The 22,893-nt window shown below is 39.5% G+C and overlaps 1 protein-coding gene across 4 annotated transcripts in view; it reads left to right on the top strand.

The window, feature by feature from the left end:
* LOC129732932 (basement membrane-specific heparan sulfate proteoglycan core protein-like) overlaps nt 1-22,893 on the top strand; it is a 454,358-nt gene that overhangs the window by 272,469 nt on the left and 158,996 nt on the right. For 3 of the 4 annotated variants that reach the window (XM_055694406.1, XM_055694403.1, XM_055694404.1), the window contains exons 6-7: nt 7,507-7,667; nt 7,726-7,979. In XM_055694406.1, the coding sequence (XP_055550381.1) occupies nt 7,507-7,667; nt 7,726-7,979 (415 nt within the window). The remainder of the gene's footprint in view (nt 1-7,506; nt 7,668-7,725; nt 7,980-22,893) is intronic. The other variant, XM_055694405.1, reaches the window with a different exon arrangement.

Raw genomic sequence — 22,893 nt, 5'->3', positions numbered from 1 at the left:
TTTCTGCTTCCTGTCAAGCTGTGTAAAATTAAGTAAAATGGTTAAATAATGTCAATATTTCAAGCAAGAGAACTATGTTCAGAAAATAACGACACCCGTTTTCAAAGCTATTTTCAAATTCAAGAAGAAAACTATTCAAATACTCCCTAATATTAAGTTCATAGGTCAGAGCTGACTCCCCAAAACCGAAAATTGGTATAGTGAGGGTTGTTTGACGTTTGGTATAGTGAGGGTTGTTTTACTGCATTGGAAGTGATTCAAAACTTGAGGAAAATGTGGAGATAGTCCCCTTATCTCAAAATTGGTAATTAATTCATGAAGACTGATGTTCAACTATAAGGATGATATTGATATTGTTTACATAAAAAAGTAAAACGAGACGACATAGCAAGCAATAATTTTAACTTTCAGAGGTGAGCTTAGGCTATTAATTACGTATTTTCAGTCTAATTTGAGTTTATTGTAAGTTAATCGATATCGTCGAAGATGCTGATGAGGCAATCCATTTTCCATGGGAATTTTTGAACTCACTCGACCCAACTGGAATGCCTTTGCATCGATTGGTAATCAACGAAAAAGGTGGTATATAAGCAAGTTAATAACTTAAATAGTAATATTATTTGAAATGATGGGTTGGAAAAAATATATGGAAATATAGAAAATTATAGAAAAAGCAGAAATTTTTACTCGAGCAAGGCCGGGTACATTCAGCTAGTTTAATATAGATTTTAAAGAAAGTGAGGACGGAAGCTTCGCAAGGCAGAAAAGGAGCTAAGTGAGCATTGCAGTTTCCTTTAAAATCTAATTCAAATTTTTAAGAACAAGCTAAAAGGTAATTTTTTTACACAAGTTAAGACTCACTACGAGTAGTGTAAAAATTATGCAAAGTTGTCGATGATTGTTGTTTTCTTTTGAGAAATAAATAGCGATATGAAAAAAAAAAGAAATAGAGGGATAGAGATGAAGAGAGAGCAGGGAGAGATAGAGATGAATTATCCAAAAAGTAAAATATCTCACGTCTGAAATATACTTCGGTTAAATTTTTACAGTTCAAGCAACCAAAAAAAATTCGCACTTATTTTTTTTTAACAACATATTTACACATACGTACATACAAGCACACATACTCATACATACAGAAATCGTTCAGTTCGTCGATCTGAGTCGATTGGTGTATAACACATGGTTCTCCATGCCATTCATTTTGCCTTAAAAGTTAAATATCTTATGTAAAAAATAGGGGTACCTACTGGGCGTAAGCCCGGCCCCCTAAGAAAAATGATTCTTTAGTAGCATTTGATGGCGAATATTGTTATATTTGTTTCACAGAATCATTGCCCAGATTGTTTTCTACAAGATATGAAGGTTTTCAGTACTTTCAAACTGTTATTTCACGAGGAATAGAGAAGTTTTGAAACTAAGATAAAAAACGACGTTTAACAATCAGTGCGGGTGAAACCGGCACCCCTTGGGGGTAACACCGGCACCTAAGTTTGTTCATGAATTAACTCGAATTGACTGAACCAATTTGAATTTGGAAACCACCGAATGAGAGATCTTACATTTCTGTATGTTACTTTTGAATTTGGCTGTTGTCGGTTAGCTGGTTCTGGGCAGATTGCCGGAACAAGTTCCGGCGAACATTATATATAAACAATGAAAGAAATGGATACTCGGCAAGCATATCATGTGGCACTTTAAATCATATTATTAACTAGTTTCATTGAAGCCAGGATCACATTGACCACACCGGAGCATATTTCAAATACCACCGGGAAAGCCGTCAGTTTTGTGACTTGATTCAGTACATTTGGCACCTCTAATAACTCTTGGAATCATTCATAAATCACAGAAGAGATTGAGCGCATGGTTCTAAGTCGGTTAATTAATTTATTTATCAGCGAGACATCAGTAATAGATGAGAAATATGTGTCAGTAACATCCAACTAGCCTCAGAGCATGTCAGGCTTACCCCACTCACTGGGTGACGGTGTTACCCCGACAGCACGCATTTTTTAAAAAAGAGTATTTCTACGAATTTATCGCTTCAATTTACCTCAGATCGAATTCCTGTGATTGCTAACAATACAGGCAATAAATTGTAGTGCAACGAAAAATTATTTTAGTCTTTTCAAATGAATAAAAGCTTAAGTTCCACTCACGAAAAATTACATCCGTTTACGCATCAGCTGCAGTAGCGTATGTTTTGTCTATTATTTTGACGTTTCACGGTGGCTTCGATGTGTCTTAAAATGTCTAAAATATTAAATACCAACACTTCACATATTCCAAAACACAGTTAATTAGCGTTTTCTAGTAAAATCCTAGAGGTGACGGTCTTACCCTCAGTGCCGGGCTTACCCCCAGTACCCCTACTCTTTGATCAATATTTTGAGAACTAAGCCACTACTCAAAAATCCACTCGGAAGCATTCTGGGGGAGCACAGTAGCTCTCGTTTGCGTATAAGATCATCAAAATCGGAAATTGCGTTCTGTAAGAAAGGTGCGTTAGTATTTTGCGGCACATACATACAGACAACATACATACACACACACATACACACGAACAGACACTGCTCAGTTCGTCGAGCTGAGTCGAATGGTATATACGATTAGGCTCTCCAGATCTTTGATCTATTTTGCGTTTTTCGACTGATTTTATAACCTTTGTTTAGTATAACAAAGGTAATAGTATAACAAAGGTAAAACAGCCTTTATTATGCTCAACTTCAGTGATGTATAAGGATAGCTTACAGTTCCGAATTTCCGCTAGCGAAATTTGTCATGAAAACCCGGTTGGAGAACACAAAGGTATGTCACAGGTATTTTTTAAATTATTGTGTTTAGTTAAATTATGCGACCGGACACTCGTCATATGTTTCACAATACTTTTACTACCGAAAACTTTCTTTTGCACATAAATTTGCTAGTCAACCTACGGTATTAAACACGGTTTCTAAACTTGTAATCACTAAATACACCGGCGCGCAATTTGACAGATATGTGTTACGCTTATAGCAGTCATGAGTCGTATTAATAAAAACGCTCCGAATTGCTCATGATATTCAGAGTCCAACTCAGGGTATCATAAGTCATAGCTCATGATTCTATGAATCCATGCGACAGCGCAACGCTTTTAATAGTCATGAGTCTCAGGTCATGAGTCATATTCATAAAAACGCTCTTCATGGCTCATGATATTTCGAGTTAAAATCATGATATCATGAGTCATAGGTCATGATTCAGTAGGAAAACAACATTCATGATTTCATGACCTCATAAAAGCATGAAAAGATTTTTACCCGTGCAATACTTCCGAAAGTAAACTCCATACGTCATTTTGAAATCTGAAATGGCGAGTTCAAGTTACTGTAGAAGAGTCAATATTGTGTTTCCGCTCTGTGTGTTCTCAGAATACCAATGTGGTATTCACATTGATGATGGATGTATAATAAGTAAAACATTTCTGAAGTGAGTTGTGCTAATGCGACAATGAAATATAATACTAAATTATTCCACCTAGCGGTCAAACCCAGCCTTTCTCATTCAAACTTTTATTTGTAAAAATAGATTTACATGAACGCTTCAATCCAATAAATGTATATTCACTCTGTAGGTTCTAATATATTGATGTTGTAATCTATACATATAAAAATGCAGTCCGGTCTGTGTGTCTGTCTGTCTGATCCATATAGGCTCGTAAACTACCGAACCGATCGACGTGAAAATTCAAGAAGCACATTGAAAATATCCAGTGCAATAAGTGTATCAAATGTTTATATGCTCTTATCAACAGGAATTCTAGACTTTGTCTCAAGAATAAACTGTTAATTTACAAACAAATTTTCAGACCAGCAATGTTATATGCAGTTCCCATCTGGAAAAGTTGTTGTGCAACCAGAAAGAATTGAAGTATCTTCTTTTTGGTTGCACAACAACTCAGGATTTAGAATAAACTTTTTAAAATGATTTTGAAGCGTCCTCCCTGGTTTAGCACGAACGAGCTACATAGGCTCACTAATGTAGAAACATTAGAAAATATGTCAAGCCAAATTATCAACAAATTCCGACATAAATCATTACAATCCTCAATTGCAACGATTAGCTCACTTTATAGTCAGTAAGATAGTTTTTTCTACAATTCCATTAACTTAACTGCGAAAGCTAATTACATTCAATAATATAAAAAAGCGTACAAATATATATATAAATGTGTTTTTTTTTTTCAGGATCAATGAATATAAATGTGTTGATACGTCACCATTTGTGGCAGAACACACAATATTCTGAATAGATATAAGTACATAAATAAATCATTACAAACATCCCCCCTATTAAAAAACCTAAATTAATCCACCTAGCGGTCAGACCCAGCCTTTCTCATTCAAACTTTTATTCGTAAAAATAGATTTACATGAACGCTTCAATCCAACAAATGTATATTCACTCTTAAAAAATATTGATGTTGTAATATATACATATGAAAATGCAATCCGGTCTGTCTGTCTGTCTGTCTGTTCTGTCTGTCTGTCTGCTCGAAAATTACCAAACCGATCGGCGTGAAAATTTGTATGTAGGAGTTTTTGGTGCCGATAAAGGTTCCTATGCTAGTTTAAGACCCCTCCCTTTTCTGGAAGGGAGGGGTCCCATACAAATGAAACATAAATTTCTGCACAACTCAAGAACAAACCAAGCAAATGAAACCGAATTTGGCATGTAGATGTTTTAAGAGGTAAAAAATATGTCCATAATGTTTTGACACCAATCCTTCTTTTGGAAGGGAGGGATGCCATACAAATGAAACACAAATTTCTGCACATCTCGAGAGCTAACCAACTAAATGGAACCAAATTTGGCAGGTGAATGTTTTAGTGGTAACAAATATGTTCCATAATCGACCTCAGGCAACATTTTGGATTGTAAGATGGCAACTTCCGGTTTCTGGAAATCAGCCTGAAATGGACAATTTCCATTAAATATGAGTATCTTCGGAACCAGAAAGATGCATAGAAGCTAAAAATTGATCAAAGACACAATCTTGATTTTTAAGATGGTGACTTCCGGTGTCTGGCAAACAGCCGGAAATGACCAAATACCATTCAATATGAACGTTTTCGGAACCAGAATTACGCCCAGATGACAGAAATTTATTTCACAGGCAATTTTAAAGTTCAAAATGACGACTTTCGGTTTCTGAAAAACAGCTTAAAGTGACCAAATACCACCCAATATGAGTATCTCCGGAGCCAGAATGTTCCAAGAACGCCACTCTGAATTGTAGGATGGCAACTTCTAGTTTCTGGAAAACAGCCAAAAATGGCCGATTTCCGTCTGACATGAGTATCTCCGGATCTAGAATGATACACAGCAGCTGAAATCGACCACACATCCCACTTTGGATTCCAGGTTGGCGACTTCCGGTTCCTGGGAAACAGCCGAAAATGATCGAATAACACCCAATATGGTTGTTTCTTCAACCAGAATGACGCTCACAGGCTAGAAATTATTTTCAATACCATTTTTAAATCCAAGATGGCGACTTCCGGTTTGTGAAAAACAGTCTAAAATAACCAAATACCATCCAATATGAGTATCTCTGGAACTAGAATGATGCAATGAGCTAACAATTGACTTCAGGCACCATTTTGAATTGCCAAATGGCAACTTTTAGGAAACAATCGAAAATGACCGAATAATACTCAATATGGATACTTCCGTAATCGAGATGATGCATAGAAACCAAACACTGACCCTTGACACCATTTTGAATTTAAAGACGACCACTTTTAGTTTCTGGAAAACAACCAAAATAACTAAATACCTCCCAATATGGGTATTTCCGGTGTCAGATTGATGCCAGAAAATCTGCTGAAAATGACCGAATACCACCCAATATGAATATATATTCAGAAGATTCAGAGGCGATGTACAAAGCCAAAAGTCGAGGATGTTGTAATTTCGATAAAACCAATCATTTCAAATGATTTGTTATTTGAATTTGATCATATTCTATGGCCGATTCGTCGTGCATTTGCAGACTTTTAACACATCGCAAGAAATCAATAAATTTGGAACGATCAAATAGTATGATACCACATTTAAATTATGTTGAGGCCACATATATCGATCAAAGCAGGTATAGTTTTAAATAGTCTTTGAATTTCTTTTCTTCCCATGACTTTTGAGTCACATATCAAATTGTTATGAAGTTTGTTATTTGTAAGTTCGAGAGATGACTCGTTCGTAAGACACTAGTTATGTTCAAATAAGTCATGTAATCTTTGAGATAATAGACTTTCGTTGTTTTATTAACATTTTAATAAATAATGGTTGCTTAAGTTCGATTATAATCGAATGAAGTGGGAACGTATAGAGCAGCCAAACTTTGAAACCACGTATTCAATCATAATTCATCAGTTAACCCTTAACTAGCCCGCTCATCTGATAATAATATTGATCAGATCGGTTGTGTAGTTTCTGAGATAATGAAGTTTCGTTATTTTCACATTTCGGTACATTACAGACGAAGTTACAGTTCGATTACATGAAAATTCAATAGAGTGTTATGAGGCAGCTAGACTTATCATTTGACACTAATTTTGTGCAAATTGGATCAGCCATTTCTAAGAAAAGTAAGTGAGTTCAAGTAGTCTTCGGAATATGTTCCTGTTCATAGCTGGATTTCACATTTTTGAACAAAACAGGCAAAGTAATAGTCCGATTGCAAAACAAATCAATAGGGTCTTATGGGGAAACTAGACCTTCCATATGACACTGATTTTATGAAAATCGGTTCAGTCATCTCTGAGAAACATGAGTGAAATTAAACAGTCTCCAGAACAATCATTATAAATTTAAAAACTCAAGGGTTTTTTAGGTAGCCCGTTCATTTGAAATTAATTTTGTTCAAATCAGTTGTGTAGTTTCTGAGATATTGATGTTTCGTGATTTTCATATTCTGATACATAACCTCTAAACTAAAAATCCGCACAAAGTAAAATTGAATAGGGTCTTATGGGGCAACTAGGCTTTTCATTTGCAATTAATTTCATTGAAATTGGTTCAGCCATCTCTGAAAAATTCGAGTGAGATTGGGAGAGCGTTACACACACACACACACACACATACAAACACACATACACATACATACATACACATACATACACATACACACATACACACACATACACACACATATACACACATACAGAAAATTCTCAGCTCGTCGAACTGAGTCGAGTGATATACGACATTCAGTCCTTTTGAGCACTTTTATACCTTTAGTTTTTGCAGTGATTGCTATACCTTTCTAGGAGAAAGGCAAAAAGAAGTTTTGTCAATATTTCAAATTAATTAAATCAAGAGGTGTGGCGAAAACTGTGGGTCAGCTAAAGGTGTATAAACTACGTAAATAGATTGAATATTGCTTTAAAATATATTCTTTAGCTTAATTAGTTCCTTCAGTTACCATTTTTTCAATATTATTCAATTGTTCTGTACTTTCAGCAGGTTCCAAACAAAGCGCAGTATCAAACTGCGATTTAAACCAGAAAACGTGGAAAACTGCCTTCTTTTATACGCCGCTGAGAGCGAAAAAACTTTTGGAGATTTTCTTGCAGTAGTATTATACAACAGACGTGTTGAATTGCGATACAGCGTAGCTGGAAGTATAAACAATAGAGTGAGGCTATATAGATATATATTGGCTAAGTATCTTTATTTTAGAAACACCAGCGGTTATTCTGCGATCTACACTACCTGTCCATAGTAGTCGTTGGCATGATATATCAGCTGGACGTAGCAGAGGAGGACTAGCCTATTTACAAGTTGATGAAGAGCCTTTGATTAGTGAGCCTAAAGTTGGTAGAGCAACTGCAATATCACTCAAAACAAAAGTGTATGTCGGTGGATATGATAAAAGACTATTTATAAACCCAGCCGTTGGTATTGAAAGAGGTTTTGAAGGCTGCCTAGCAAATGTAAGTTGTTTTGTTTTATTTATTTATTGTAATCATCAGAAGAAACCACCATTTAAAAAAAAAAGTTTAAATATAGTAAAACTACTAATTTCCAATTGGGGTTTTATGCTTAGTTTGAAAAGATTCATCAATTAGATTAATATTTTTTACAACCAAATTCATACGATTTTTTTGATATTTTTTTTAAACGAAATTATTAGCACTCTCAAACTTCACCAATCTTATACAAAGTTTTGCGATTAGTTAGGACCTAATTTAGACACTCAAGTTAGTTTTCGATTTTGCCTCAAAAATGGAGCTGCGATGCCTTCTTTTTTCCTACACTAAAGCTTTGCGGGACGCGTCAAACTTTGCATAGATGTTTCTATGGGCAAAAGATGCCATTTTGTGCTACTCGTTTAAATTTTTGGAACACGACTCATTTTTGAGAAGCTATTTGAAAATGCTATTTTGGGAGGGTATTGATGATTACAAATATTTTTAAAGCCAAAATGGTTTGTTTGATCGGTGTGACGTCTTCGGCAAAGTTGTTGTGGATAATAATTTCGTCTTTAGAAAAAAATCACAAGGGTTTTATGCAAAACCACGACCGCAAAGGGGATGAAATACTACTGATTATCAGTTTGCACATACATCATTGAACAGTTGAATTTCATGTCGGATATAAGGTTGATCGCATCTGTGTGCTACCCGGACAAAGGGGACTAAGGATTTTTTCTGATAACACAGTTGAAAGCTGTTTCTACACTGAAAATTTGACGGCCAGTATATTCTGAATTCTAGCGTTCCAAAACGTTTGTGTGTTGCCAAAATACGGCAACTTTTCATTAGAGAAAGTGCCGGCTAATGTACCTACCACTGGTGCTGCTCGCTACTGCACAAAGCCAGCTTTTACTATAGGAAGTGCGCTGCAGCAGCTGGTCCACAGGCTCTTATATAAGCCAAATAGCACCTTTCAAATTACTAGGTCTATAAATCTGCCGACCGTGCTTGGAAAGCAATCATATAACGACCAATCATAGGTCGAATTTTGCGTATTGACAAGGCTTGTCAATTTTCAATAGTACAGTAGTCCGAATAATAAAATTACAACTTTCTGCATTTGGGAGGAATATTAGAAGATTTTTCAATCTATTGCTGCAATAACGGAGGAAATCCATCGCAAACTAACCGATTTATTAGCATTTGAAATTGGACATATATTTCACTTCTTCCGGTTTTAGATTTTCATTTTACATCCCTATGTAGCCATTCTGTTTCTCTGAACAGAAGCATCTGAAGATAGCTCGTGATTATTTTGCTCGATCGAAAAAACAATACCGCTTTGTGTGTACGGTACGCGTATCGCTTGTGTTTTTCGATACCGGTCTGACTAGACAATAGCTGTCTAGCAGCCGGAGCAAATTCCCCGCGTCGCCGGGCGCTGGTTATCCAGTAGCTGGAAGTAAATTGTGCATTGTGTGCAGATAGAACGGGTGCTGCTTGTGATTTTGATTCCGGTGCTGTGACAACAGAAGGCATCTAGCAGTCGGAGAAATTCCCCCGCCGCCGACCGCCGGCTCCCCCACTAGCGGCGTGGATGATCTCTTCAGCCTGCCGCCGGTGTATTGTTCATCCTGCTAGGAGCTTTAGAAGGATTAATCCGACTAACAGCCACGAGGTCGTGTCTTATACGATAACAACACGGAAGATCGGTGAAGTATTCACGTTATTATTATACAAACATATATACACATATATATATATATATATATATATATATATATATATATATATATATATATATATATATATATATATATATATATATATATATATATATATATATATATATATATATATATATATATATATATATATATATATATATATATATATATATATATATATATATATATATATATATATATATATATATATATATATATATATATATATATATATATATTTATTTATTTATTTATTTTCTATAATTTATCTGACCCGAGTCTTAATAAATATAACAATGTTTGAGTGTCAAGTTGATAAAATGTTCGTTCTTTTGACTTTCTGCACGAATTTATCCAAGGATTCATTGAAGTCGAATAGATGTTCAACACGAGTAAAAGTTCTAATACAGGCGGTGATGGGCTTTAGCCAAACGATGTACGATGGTATGGGGTCTGCAGAAATCCAATTGAACGCAAAGCGCGTTGTGAAGCTCGAAAGTTCACAAGAGACAAAAGCTTCGGTAAGTCGATTTCTCCACAGAGCAGTTTGGCTATGAACACTGCTTGATGCAATCTCCGTCGGTGCTCGAGAGTATCAATACCAATTAAACGGCAGCGGTCTGGATACGGTGGTAAATTAGCGGGATCACGCCAAGGAAGCTCACGCAATGCAATGCGGACGAATCGTTTCTGGATACGCTCAATCCGCAGGTTCCAAGTTAGCTGGTAGGGAAACCAAACCAGGTTACAATTCTCAATCAGTGGACGTACTAATGAACAGTACAGGGCCTTTAAGCAGTGAGGATCTTTAAAATCACGGGCGACTTTACAAATGAAGCCGAGCTGGCGTGTAGCTTTTGAAATCATCGTACTGTGATGCAGGTGGAATGTAAGTCTACTGTCAAGTAGAACACCAAGGTCCTTTACATGATCGACCCTCTTCAGTTCCAAACCGTCGATGCGATAGTCGAAGATAATCGGTTTTAGGATACGATGGAAAGTTATAACTTCGCATTTAGAAATACTAACCACGAGCCAGTGCTTTCGACACCAGTAGGAGAAAACATTCAAAAATTCTTGTGAACGGCGGCAGTCTTCAATAGTCCGAACTTCCAGAAACAATTTCAAATCATCTGCATACACCAGCTTGCAGCCGTCACCTAGCAGCAGTGTCACGTCATTGAAAAACAGTGCAAATAACAAGGGCCCCATGTTGCTTCCTTGGGGAACTCCTGACTTGTTTGTGAATTGCGATGATACACTTGAACCGAGTTTTACGCGTACAACTCTTCCACGAAGATATGAGCTTAGCCATTCAACGAACTGATGGGAAGCACCTAAGCGCGAGATTCTACACAGGAGTATCGTATGGTCCAAACGATCGAAAGCAGCTTTGATATCGGTGTAAATCGCATCTACCTGAGCTTTCTGCTCCATCTGCGAAATACACGTTGGAGTGAACTCTAATAAGTTGGTGCAAACAGAGCGGCCCGGCATAAATCCATGCTGACTGGTGGAGATATAGTGCTTAGTGCGAGAAAGCATGTAACCGCTTACTATGATCTCGAACATTTTAGACCCAGCAGAGAGGCTAGTAATGCCACGATAGTTTCGAACGTTTTGCCGGTCACCCGATTTAAGCACGGGAAACATCAGCGACTGCTTCCAAACAGCAGGAAACTTTCCTTGAGCAAAAGACTTGTTGAAAATGTAGCATAACGGAACTGCAAGAGCGGTGGCACAACGACTAAAAACAACAGCAGGAATTCCATCACGACCAGCCGAATAAGACCGTTTCAATTTTTGAAGTAGAATACTTCTCTCAGGAAGTTCGGCTACATAGGGATGTGAAATGAAAATCTAAAACCGAAAAAAGTGAAAAATATGTCCAATTTCAAATGCTAATTATTCGGTTAGTATTCGATGGATTTCCTTCGTTCTTGAAGCAAAAGATTGGAAAATCTTCTAAGATTCTTCCCGAAATAAGATAATTGTAATTTTATTATTCACACTATTGTACTATTGAAAATAGTCAAGCCTTGTCAGAACGAAAAATTCGACCTCTGATTGGTCGTTACATGCTTGCTTCCCAAGCACGGTCGACAGGATCATATACCTTGCAATTGAAAACATGCTATTTGGCCTATATAAGAGCCTGTTTCAGCCGGAGCCGCTCATAATAGTTCTAGACAGCGACAACAGCAGTCGTCCTTCCTTAGCAGCAGCACTAGCCCTGTGGTTGGTCACCACGTCTCAGGAGCAGCGCGGTTTTTCTTAACGTGTGTCGCCAGACTGCCATTATTCCCCCACTGTCAGGGCAACATGAAGATTGCCATCAGGAAATCCAATTTTGGAAATCATAATGCCTTTTTCAAGGCAAATAAATAAGTCATTGAAAGTTAATAATTTTTGTCAACGCAAGCAAGCATTCTGTGTTGCATCCTAGCAATTTAAATTTGTCGCACCCGTCTAATTTACTGAATGTGAAATAGCTTCCACAGTGCATGTTGTCCGTGTATCTTAATTCCCCCAATGTTAGGGCAGCTCAAAGGTTGTAATTAGCAACCGATTTTGAACAGCAAAATGCTTTTTTGAAGGCAAATAAAAAAAATGAAGGTTAATAGTTTTCTGGCATCAACACAAGCAGACATTCTGTGCGGGATGCAATCAAATTCTGTTGTAGTTGTCTAATTTTTACTTTATTTAGTAAACTCCCCACTGTAGGGGCAGCGCAAACGCTGCGATCAGCATAACCGACATTGAATAACAAACTGCCCTGTTAGAACGCATTCACAAAAGCAGTTAGTTCGACTATGCAGAGCTAATATGAAGACGATTCAATTAATCAGCGTAAACAGAATTTCGTCGTCTCCCAGCTGACAAGTTGTCACATGATGCAACACGCAACAGCGAGCAAACGAAATCGCTTGATGTTACAAACCGCAATAAAATACGGGTTAAAACCGTTGCGTGTGTAAGAGCACCATCGGTGTTTATTCGCTGGATACACTATCTACTGTCTACTGAACGCAATAATCTGCTTACATGCGACACGGGGACGGGAACATTTTCTTCAACGAAGCTGCGCAACACGACACAAAACATGTTATTTTGTTGCTTCAATGAGAGTGCTATCGGTCCGGTTCGACAAGAAATCATTTTTGTGCATCCGTGCTACGAAACTGAGGAAAAACTTTAGAAACTGAAAAAAGAGGTGGAGCTTATCAAATGATCGCTCTGAACCAGAATGAAATCACACATATTTTTCAAGTTATGTCATTCCACCACCTACGAAAAATAATTCATTCCTATTTTCATCCCTATATAAGAGCCTGTTTCAGCCGGAGCCGCTCATAATAGTTCTAGACAGCGACAAGTCGTCCTTCCTTAGCAGCAGCACTAGCCCTGTGGTTGGTCACCACGTCTCAGGAGCAGCGCGGTTTTTCTCAGCGTATGTCGCCAGACAGCCATTATTCCCCCCGTGTTGGAGCAGCATGAAGATTGCCATCAGGAAATCCAATTTTGGAAATCAAAATGCCTTTTTGAAGGCAAATAAACAAGTCATTGAAAGTTAATAATTTTTGTCAACGCAAGCAAGCATTCTGTGTTGCATCCTAACAATTTAAATTTGTCGCACTCGTCTAATTTACTGAATGTGAAATAGCTTCCACAGTGCATGTTGTCCGTGTATCTCAGTTCCCCCAATGTTAGGGCAGCTCAAAGGTTGTAATTAGCAACCGATTTTGAACCGCAACATGCTTTTTTCAAGGCAAATAAAAAAATAATTGAAGGTTAATAATTTTCTGGCATCAACACAAGCAGACATTCTGTGCGGGATGCAATCAAATTCTGTTGTAGTTGTCTAATTTTCACTTCATTTAGTAAACCCCCCACTGTAGGGGCAGCGCAAACGCTGCGATCAGCATAACCGACATTGAATAATAAACTGCCCTGTTAGAACGCATTCACAAAAGCAGTTAGCTCGAATATGCAGAGCTAATATGAAGACGATTCAATCAATCAGCATAAACAGAATTTCGTCGTCTCTCAGCTGCCAAGTTGCAACATGATGCAACACGCAACAGCGAGCAAACGAAATCGCTTGATGTTACAAACCGCAATAAGATACGGGTTAAAACCGTTGCGTGTGTGAGAGCACCATCGGTGTTTATTCGCTGGATACACTATCTACTGTCTACTGAACGCAATAATCTGCTTACATGCGACATGGGGACGGGAACATTTTCTTCAACCAAACTGCACAACACGACACAAAACATGTTATTTTGTTGCTTCAATGAGAGTGCTATCGGTCCGGTTCGACAAGAAATCATTTTTGTGCATCCGTGCTACGAAACTGAGGAAAAACTTTAGAAACTGAAAAAAGAGGTGGAGCTTATCAAATGATCGCTCCGAACCAGAATGAAGTTACACATATTTTTCAAGTTATATCATTCCACCACGTACGTAAAATAATTCATTCCTAGTTTCATCCCTATATAAGAGCCTGTTTCAGTCGAAGCCGCCCATAGTAGTTCTGAACAGCGACGACAGCAGTCCTCCCTTAGCAGCAGCGGGAGCGAGCAGTGGGTGCCATCGATAGCGGATAGCGGCCACAACTGTGGCATGGCTGCGAATAAGCATAGCAGTTTTAGCGGATCTCACCATCGATAGCAGCAGGGCCAGCAGATGCAGGTACAGCGGATACCAATGGCGGCCACAACTGTGGCATGGCTACGGATAGCGTTGCAGTTGCTCAGAAGTTGGGCCAGCGTATAGCGGCCACAACTGTGGCATGGCTATGCATAGCGTAGCTGTTGCAGTGGGTATATCAGCATCGATAGTAGCAGGGTCAGCTGATGCAACGACACTTCCTTCACTAAAATGCTGTTTCAGTGTGGTAGCGGGAAGCATCAGCAGCAGGCTTGCATGAAGTGAATACATCAGCCAGCAACTTTTTCTAAGGCCTCTGCCATAGTAGACGCGAAAAGCGGCGCGAACCGATTCGCTCGGCCGTAGGTTGATGTACAGCTCTACTGATGGCTGTACATTAACCTACAGCTGAGCGAATCGGTTCGCGTCGCTTTTCGCGTCTATTATGGCAGAGGCTTAATGGGAAAGTTGTATCAGTTTGTTCAGAAGAATATTATTGTCGGTAATATTACAGAGATGCGATTGCGTAAATCCGATTTTGAATTGAACAATTGTTCTTTTGAGAACAAATAACACACTTATTTGAAGAGTTAATAGCTTTTGGTACCAATAGCAGTATAGTGACAGCCTCAGCGGTAGATGCAGATGCAGCCGGTACTTCCCTGAGGCCGATGTAAAGGTAAATGGGAGCAGCACGGCGAAACAGTTCGGGTTATGCTTAGACGCGCGTCATTTTTCGTTGTTGATATTCCCCACATGAAACGACGCGCTTTCGTATGATAGCGGTGGTATTAGCGGTAGATGCATTTGCCAACACTTCCTCCAGTAAAGACGTGTTTAGTTTTCAATGTGAAAACACCTTTCTCCTTGTGTTGACCGTGCGCCTTAGTCATCACTATCAATGATAAATTGAACAATTGTCCTTATAAGGACAACAAATGAATTAATGAAGATTTAATTTTGAATTAGAATACTTCTCTCAGGAAGTTCGGCTGCATAGGGATGTAAAATGAAAATCTAAAACTGAAAAAAGTGAGAAAAATTTCAAATGCTAATAAATCGGTTTGTTTTCGATGGATTTCCTTCGTTTTTGCAGCAATCGATTAGAAAATCTTCTAAGATTCCTACCAAATGCATGAAATTGCAATTTTATCATTCGAACTATTGTACTATTGAAAACTCTTAAGCCTTGTCAAAACACAAAATTCGACCTCTGATTGGTCGTTATACCGCGCTTTCCCAAGCACGGTCGGCAGAGTTATGGACCTAGTAAATTGGGAATGCATCATTTGGCCTATATAAGAGCTTCATCAGATAATAAACAAACATTTCATCGGATATTAAATGGAACAACTGAAATTTGAAGAACACAAATGATTATTTGAAGAGTTAATATTTTCTCGTTTTGCGCTATAATCCAAAGTTAATTATCTTCATCTACATGCATACTCTGACTATTATTACGTGTTTGCGTCGCTTAGTGTTTTGATACGGTCATGCAGAACGCAAATAACGGCGCGATGCGATTCGGCAAGACGAAATCTGTTGAAATGTATAGCTCTACTTTGCCTTAAAAAGAACTGTACATTTCACCACGGTAAGGCGAATCGCATCGCGCCGGCATTCGCGTTCTGCATAACCGTAGCCTTTGTTCCGTTCCCGGTTAATGATGTCGTATTAAATGTGCATATTACAATTCGGCAGCACTTCAACTTCTCATTTGCACAAAATTTAAAAATATCCAATGAACTTCATTCAAAATATCAGACAAAAAGAAATTACAATACTGCCAATGAACGGTCAACGTTTATTTACTAGAAAAAATGACTGACACGCAAGCAGCCAGGTTATCTTTCTTGTAAAAGTATTCTACTTCAACCTTGCGGTAGTGGCTTTGCATACAACCTTCTTGTGATTTTTAGCAGCAGCCAATACCCTATCGGTCGTAATTGTAAAGGTGCTTATGTCAACTAAACAGGAGGGAACATTAGATGCCGCTAGTTGAGCTTCGTGGTCAGAAGCAACTCTTTCGGCAAAAACGGAGGCAAAAAACTTCGAGAACAGCTCACATGACTCGGGTTCCGATGTTGCCTCATCACTATCGAAATGTACATTCGTGGGTACGGAAGAGCATTTTCTTTTGGAGTTGACGAAGTTCCAGAAGCTTCTCGGGTTCCTTCGAAGGTCAGTCTGCACCCGTAATACATATGATTTATAAAGTGTGCTATTCAGGTGGCGGTACTCATCAGAGTAACGCTTGAAATTGCTCTTTGTAAGCGCTGTTCTCAGTCGACGATGCCTACGCTGAGAGCGATTCCGTAGTCGTTTCAGTTCACGCAACCGAAGAGTATCCCAAGCAGGTGAATTAGGACGCTTCACAAGAGGCAAGTTGGAATGCAACCACTCAACAGTTATATTGCAGAATCGGTCAGTCAAATCGTCAACGTCAGGGCACGCATACAAGCTTTCCCAGTCGAAGTCCAGTAAATAATTAGTCAGTGTGGCAAAATCTATCCTGCGATAATTTAACGATCTGGGATTTACTTCTTCACGTGCACGAGCAGCGACGCAAGTACAGGTGACGGGCAATGTGATAGCGAGAGGCGGGTGATGTGGATCGACAGGAAGTAACGGTGCAATGCTGCGATCAACCAACAGTTGGCATTCAGGGGAGCAAAAAACTAAATCCAGTAAGCGGCCGAGATGGTTCCGCTGAAGGTTAGATTGACATAGGTTGAAAAAATCCATACCATCCACCAATACTGCACTAGCTGCAGGTAAATGGGCAGTAGCGACGGCTGAGTCGACGGTCCATTCTAAACGTGGTTGATTAAAATCTCCACATATCAACACAATACCGTTATCACCACTTTTTTCATGCAGCTCGCCGACAGAGGCGATGTGCTTCTCAATGACGTCGACATTGTGACTCCTGTCAGGTGGAATATATACACCGCAAAGTAATAGCCTCGTGCCTCTTATTGTAGTACTGACACACACTTGCTCTAAACAAGCACCATTAACCGTCTCGACCAGTGAACTAGCATTACAGCGTGCTACGGCAATCAATACTCCACCAAAGCTAGATTTGTTACCATTTCGGCAGCTCCGGTCACAGCGAAATACGTTGAATGATGTACCAAAAAGCTGCAACGAATTGATTCGATCGTCCAGGCCAGTTTCAGTTAAAATGATGATGTCCAAATTGCAGTCACGGGTGGCTAAGAAAATCTCATCAATTTTTGTGCGCAGTCCGCGCACGTTCTGGTACGCGATTTGGATTCCGCTTTCAATGGTGTCGGTGACCTCGCGCTGCAACACAGCATCATTCAGTGCAAGAGAGTTAAAATTAACAGACAAATACTCGCCTCTGGTGGGAGCCCGAAGGTTCCCACCGTCCACTGAAGTACGCAGTAAATCTATATCATATCCGTTCTGGGTCGCCGGAACGAGTTTTTTGGCTGGTCAATAAACTCGCGGAATAGCAAGCCTGCGGACCACGAAGCTGCATCCAGAGCTCGATCTCTTAACTCAGGATCTAAACCAACTTTGAACGAGACGAAGGACAGTGTGGAGGTGTCTTTGTCCTTGGGCACAAGCCGTACAACTTCAACAGAATCGGGAACATCCAAGCAGCGAGAAACAATTTTCTGAATGTCATTCTTAGAAGCGAGAGGATTTAATCTCGAAAGATATAGCCAAAATTTATTCGATGCGGCAACCGGAAGAATAGAAGAAACAGAAAGATCACTTAGGTTTATTTCTTTTGTCCCACAGTCAGAAGCGACCTGGATCGGTGGCACACGCTCGTCCCGTCGACGTTTTACGCTGCGTCTTGGCCAAATCGGTGTGTCGCAGAGAGACGGAGTAGCTTGTGGCGGTTTAGGTTTAGTAGCGAAAGCGTCTATTTTATTGCTTAATGCCTCAACAACACCACACAGTTGTTGGAACTGTACGGCTAATTCAGACTGTGAGGGAGATTGCGTTTGCGTTTGTATAGTCTCGGTGATGTATAAGCTAATGCTGCGGCCTTTGAGCTCATCCCTGCAGATGGAGCAAATCAACAGAGCTTTCCCAGATGCAAATGCTTCTTTTAGTCCGCGAGCATTAATACCACAACACTGCTGGTTAATGTGCAGAAAAGTCTCGCAGAATCCACAACGCAGAGGCTCGAGGTCATTAATTTCGCACTTGCACTCGCCGCATTGTTTTTTCTCCATTTCGCTTTGCGTGGTAATTCGCTGCTATCGAGAAGTCAGAAGCAAATAAAAAACTCAACGATGAAGCTGGTGCTAACAGCAACAAAACGCGCCAAAGATTCAGTCGTATCCAAAAACAATCAATTGGCACTATCAAAAGACGCTGTTTATAACTCAAATAAAACACCGAAATGTTTATACTTTACACAAATCTGAATCGCAGAGAGCTGAATTTCACGTATCGAGTATTTTCAGCGCGGAATAACTGATAATTCGTTTCGAAAAACTCAACTTAATAGCGCATCAAAACAAACGAACCGTTATATATATATATATATATATATATATATATATATATATATATATATATATATATATATATATATATATATATATATATATATATATATATATATATATATATATATATATATATATATATATATATATATTTATATATTTATATATATATATATATATATATATATAGATAGATATATATATATATATATATATATATATATATATATATATATATATATATATATATATATATATATATATATATATATATATATTTTTTTTTTTTTTTTTTTCTTCACATAACATTTATTTGACACGGCACAAATACAATTTAATGTTTAACGGCGCCAATTATATCTGATGACTTAAAAACTAAAGCAAATTTTTTATCCTCGCTGCCGACTACGAGCTGAAATTAAGTCTAACTTAAAACTAGCATGGAATTTCCAATCAGTGTTTTGTTGTTCAATGGTCGTCTGATAATCGTCGAATGGCATGTATGGATTCGTTCTGCTGAGCCACGATGTCGTGAGTTGGGACAGAGGCTCGTAGTCCTTGGGTCCTGGTTCTATTGTGCGGGGTCTGGTTGCTGGTTTTGTGCTTAAGGTTCAAACGTGTTCTTGTCGTTTTGTTGGGTGTAGACGGAGGGGAACGGGACTAGACTGGGGCGTGGATGGATTTCAGGAAAACGTATATAAGGGACATGTAGGATAGGTCACGGCTCGCCAAGACATCACGAACAGGAACAGCCGGCTGTCTACCCTCGGCCTGCAGAGAAGCTATTAATTTAGACCTGGCGTCACGGTGTACAGGGCATGACCAAACCACATGCTCTATGTCGTGATAACCTTCACCACAGGCACAGATACCACTTTCCCCGAGCCCAACACGACGGAGGAGCGCGTCAAATCTATAGTGATTGGACATAAGCCGGGACATCACGCAAATGAAATCCCGACCTACATCCAACCCCTTGAACCACGGGTTCGTCGATACTTTGGGGATTATGGAATGTAACCACCTTCCCAATTCCCCTCTGGTCCAAGCATTTTGCCAACTGATGATCGTATTCTGACGTACAAGTGCGAAAAATTCATTAAAGGCAATTGGTCTTTCATAAATATCACCGTTTGTTGCGCCCACCTTAGCCAAAGAGTCCGCTTTCTCATTGCCCGGTATCGAGCAGTGAGAAGGGACCCACGCTAAGGTAATCTGAGTAGATTTTTCGGATAAAGCACTCAGATGCTCCCGTATTTTCCCCAGGAAATACGGAGAGTGCTTAACATCTTTCATCGATCGGAGAGCCTCAATGGAACTGAGACTGTCCGTAAAGATGAAATAATGGTCCGTGGGCATTTTTTCGATAATCCCTAGGGTGTACTGAATTGCAGCTAATTCTGCGACGTAAACAGAAGCAGGATTATCGAGCTTATGGGAGACGGTTAAATTGTTATTGAAGATACCGAAGCCAGTGGACCCATCAAGAAGTGATCCGTCAGTGTAGTACATATTGTCGCAGTTGATGTTTCGATATTTATTGGAAAAAATTTTAGGGATCTGCTGCACGCGTAAATGATCCGGGATTCCACGAGTTTCTTCTATCATGGATGTATCGAAAAACACAGTAGAATCAGAAGTATTTGATAAGTCGACACGATTTGGAATATTCGAAGAAGGGTTAATATTTTGGGACATGTGATTGAAATACAATGTCATAAAACGGGTTTGAGAATGAAGTTCGATTAACCTTTCAAAATTTTCAATCACGGGACGGTTCAAGACCTCACATTTGATTAGAATACGAGAAGACAGGCTCCAGAAGCGGTTTTTCAATGGTAGTACTCCAGCTAAAACCTCCAAACTCATCGTATGGGTCGACTGCATGCAACCTAAGGCGATACGCAAACAACGATATTGTATTCGCTCCAGTTTGATCAAATGTGTGTTTGCTGCGGAGCGGAAGCAGAAACACCCGTATTCAATAACAGACAATATCGTTGTTTGGTAAAGCCTTATAAGGTCTCCTGGATGGGCTCCCCACCATTGTCCGGTTATTGTACGAAGAAAATTCACTCTTTGTTGACATTTTTTCATCAGATACCTCACGTGACAACCCCAGGTGCCTTTAGAGTCGAACCAGACACCAAGATATTTGTGTACCAAAACCTGAGAAATCGTTTTACCCATTAATTGTGTTTGAAGCTGAGCAGGTTCATGCTTCCTAGAAAAAACTACTATCTCAGTCTTCTCCGGAGAGAATTCGATACCTAGCTGTAAAGCCCAAGCAGACAAATTGTCCAAGGTATCTTGCAATGGTCCTTGCAAATCGGCAGCTTTGGCTCCTGTAACAGAGATTACACTGTCGTCTGCAAGTTGTCTTATCGTGCATGAATTTGCCAGACATTCGTCGATGTCATTTACATAAAAGTTGTAAAGAAGGGGGCTTAAACATGAGCCCTGGGGAAGACCCATGTAGCTAATGCGAAAAGTTGCCAAATCGCCATGCGTAAAATGCATGTGCTTTTCGGACAACAAATTGTGCAAAAAATTGTTCAAAATTGGAGAAAATCCTTGTCGGTGAAGTTTACCCGAAAGAATGTCAATAGAAACGGAATCAAAAGCCCCCTTAATGTCCAAGAACGCAGACGCCATTTGTTCTTTACGAGCATACGCCAGCTGAATATCTGTTGAAAGCAACGCAAGACAATCATTCGTCCCTTTGGCACGGCGGAAGCCAAATTGAGTTTCTGATAGTAGACCATTTGATTCGACCCAGTGGTCTAAACGACGGAGTATCATTTTTTCCATCAATTTCCGGATACAGGATAGCATTGCAATCGGCCTATAAGAGTTGTGATTAGAAGCTGGTTTCCCTGGTTTTTGGATGGCGATCACCTTCACTTGCCTCCAATCCTGCGGTACAATGTTTTGCTCCAGGAACTTATTGAACAAGTTCAACAAGCGCCTCTTGGCATTGCCGGGTAGATTCTTCAACAAGTTGAATTTGATTCTATCTAATCCAGGCGCGTTATTGTTACAGGACAGGAGGGCAACTGAAAATTCTGCCATCGTAAAAGGTGATTCTATCGCGTCGTGGCCCGGAGACGCATCGCGAACAATATTTTGCGCAGGAACAGAGTCCGGACATACTTTCCTGGCAAAATCAAATATCCACCTACTTGAAGACTCCTCGCTTTCGTTGACCGTTACGCGATTCCGCATTCTTCGGGCTGTGTTCCAAAGAGTGCTCATCGATGTCTCCCTCGACGTCTCGTTCACGAACCGACGCCAATATCCACGTTTCTTTGCTTTAGCCAAGCTTTTAAGCTTGGTATCAAGCTCCGAATACCGTAAATAGTCGCCAGGTATACCTCCCGTCTGGTTTAAGGCCTACCGCGTCGAATCTTTGCGTGTAGACATCGGAGCACTCTTGGTCCCACCACGGAGTGGGAGGCCGTTCTTTGATCGTTACGCCGGGATATTTCTTCGTTTGGGCTTGCAACGCGGCGTCGAGAATCAAGCCCGCGAGGAGGTTGTATTCTTCAAGTGGTGAATGATGTTGAATCGACTCGACCGCTTTTGAAATCATTTCCTCGTATAACTTCCAATCGACATTTCGTGTGAGGTCATACGGAATGTCAATTGGTCGCATGCGAGTTGACCCGTTAGTAATTGAAATAAGAATAGGCAGATGGTCGCTACCGTGAGGATCGAGGATTACCTTCCATGTGCAATCCAACCGTAGCGACGTCGAACATAAGGATAGATCCAAAGCGCTTGGGCGCGCTGGAGGTTTCGGGATACGTGTCATTTCACCGTTGTTTAAAATAGTCATGTCGAAGTCATCGCAAAGGTTATAGATTAAAGAGGAGCGGTTATCATTGTATGGGGAACCCCAAGCCACGCCATGAGAGTTGAAGTCTCCCAAAATCAAACGTGGCGAGGGAAGAAGTTCTATTAAATCAAAGAGCAGCCGTTGCCCAACCTGTGCTCTGGGGGGAATATATATTGAGGCAATACAAAGCTCTTTACCTTGTATTGTCATTTGAC

The sequence above is a fragment of the Wyeomyia smithii genome, chromosome 3 (assembly GCF_029784165.1).
Source record: "Wyeomyia smithii strain HCP4-BCI-WySm-NY-G18 chromosome 3, ASM2978416v1, whole genome shotgun sequence".
NCBI classification, from domain to species: Eukaryota; Metazoa; Arthropoda; class Insecta; order Diptera; family Culicidae; genus Wyeomyia; species Wyeomyia smithii.
Note: the sequence above shows the minus strand (reverse complement) of the source record. Positions and strands in the feature narration are given on the sequence as shown.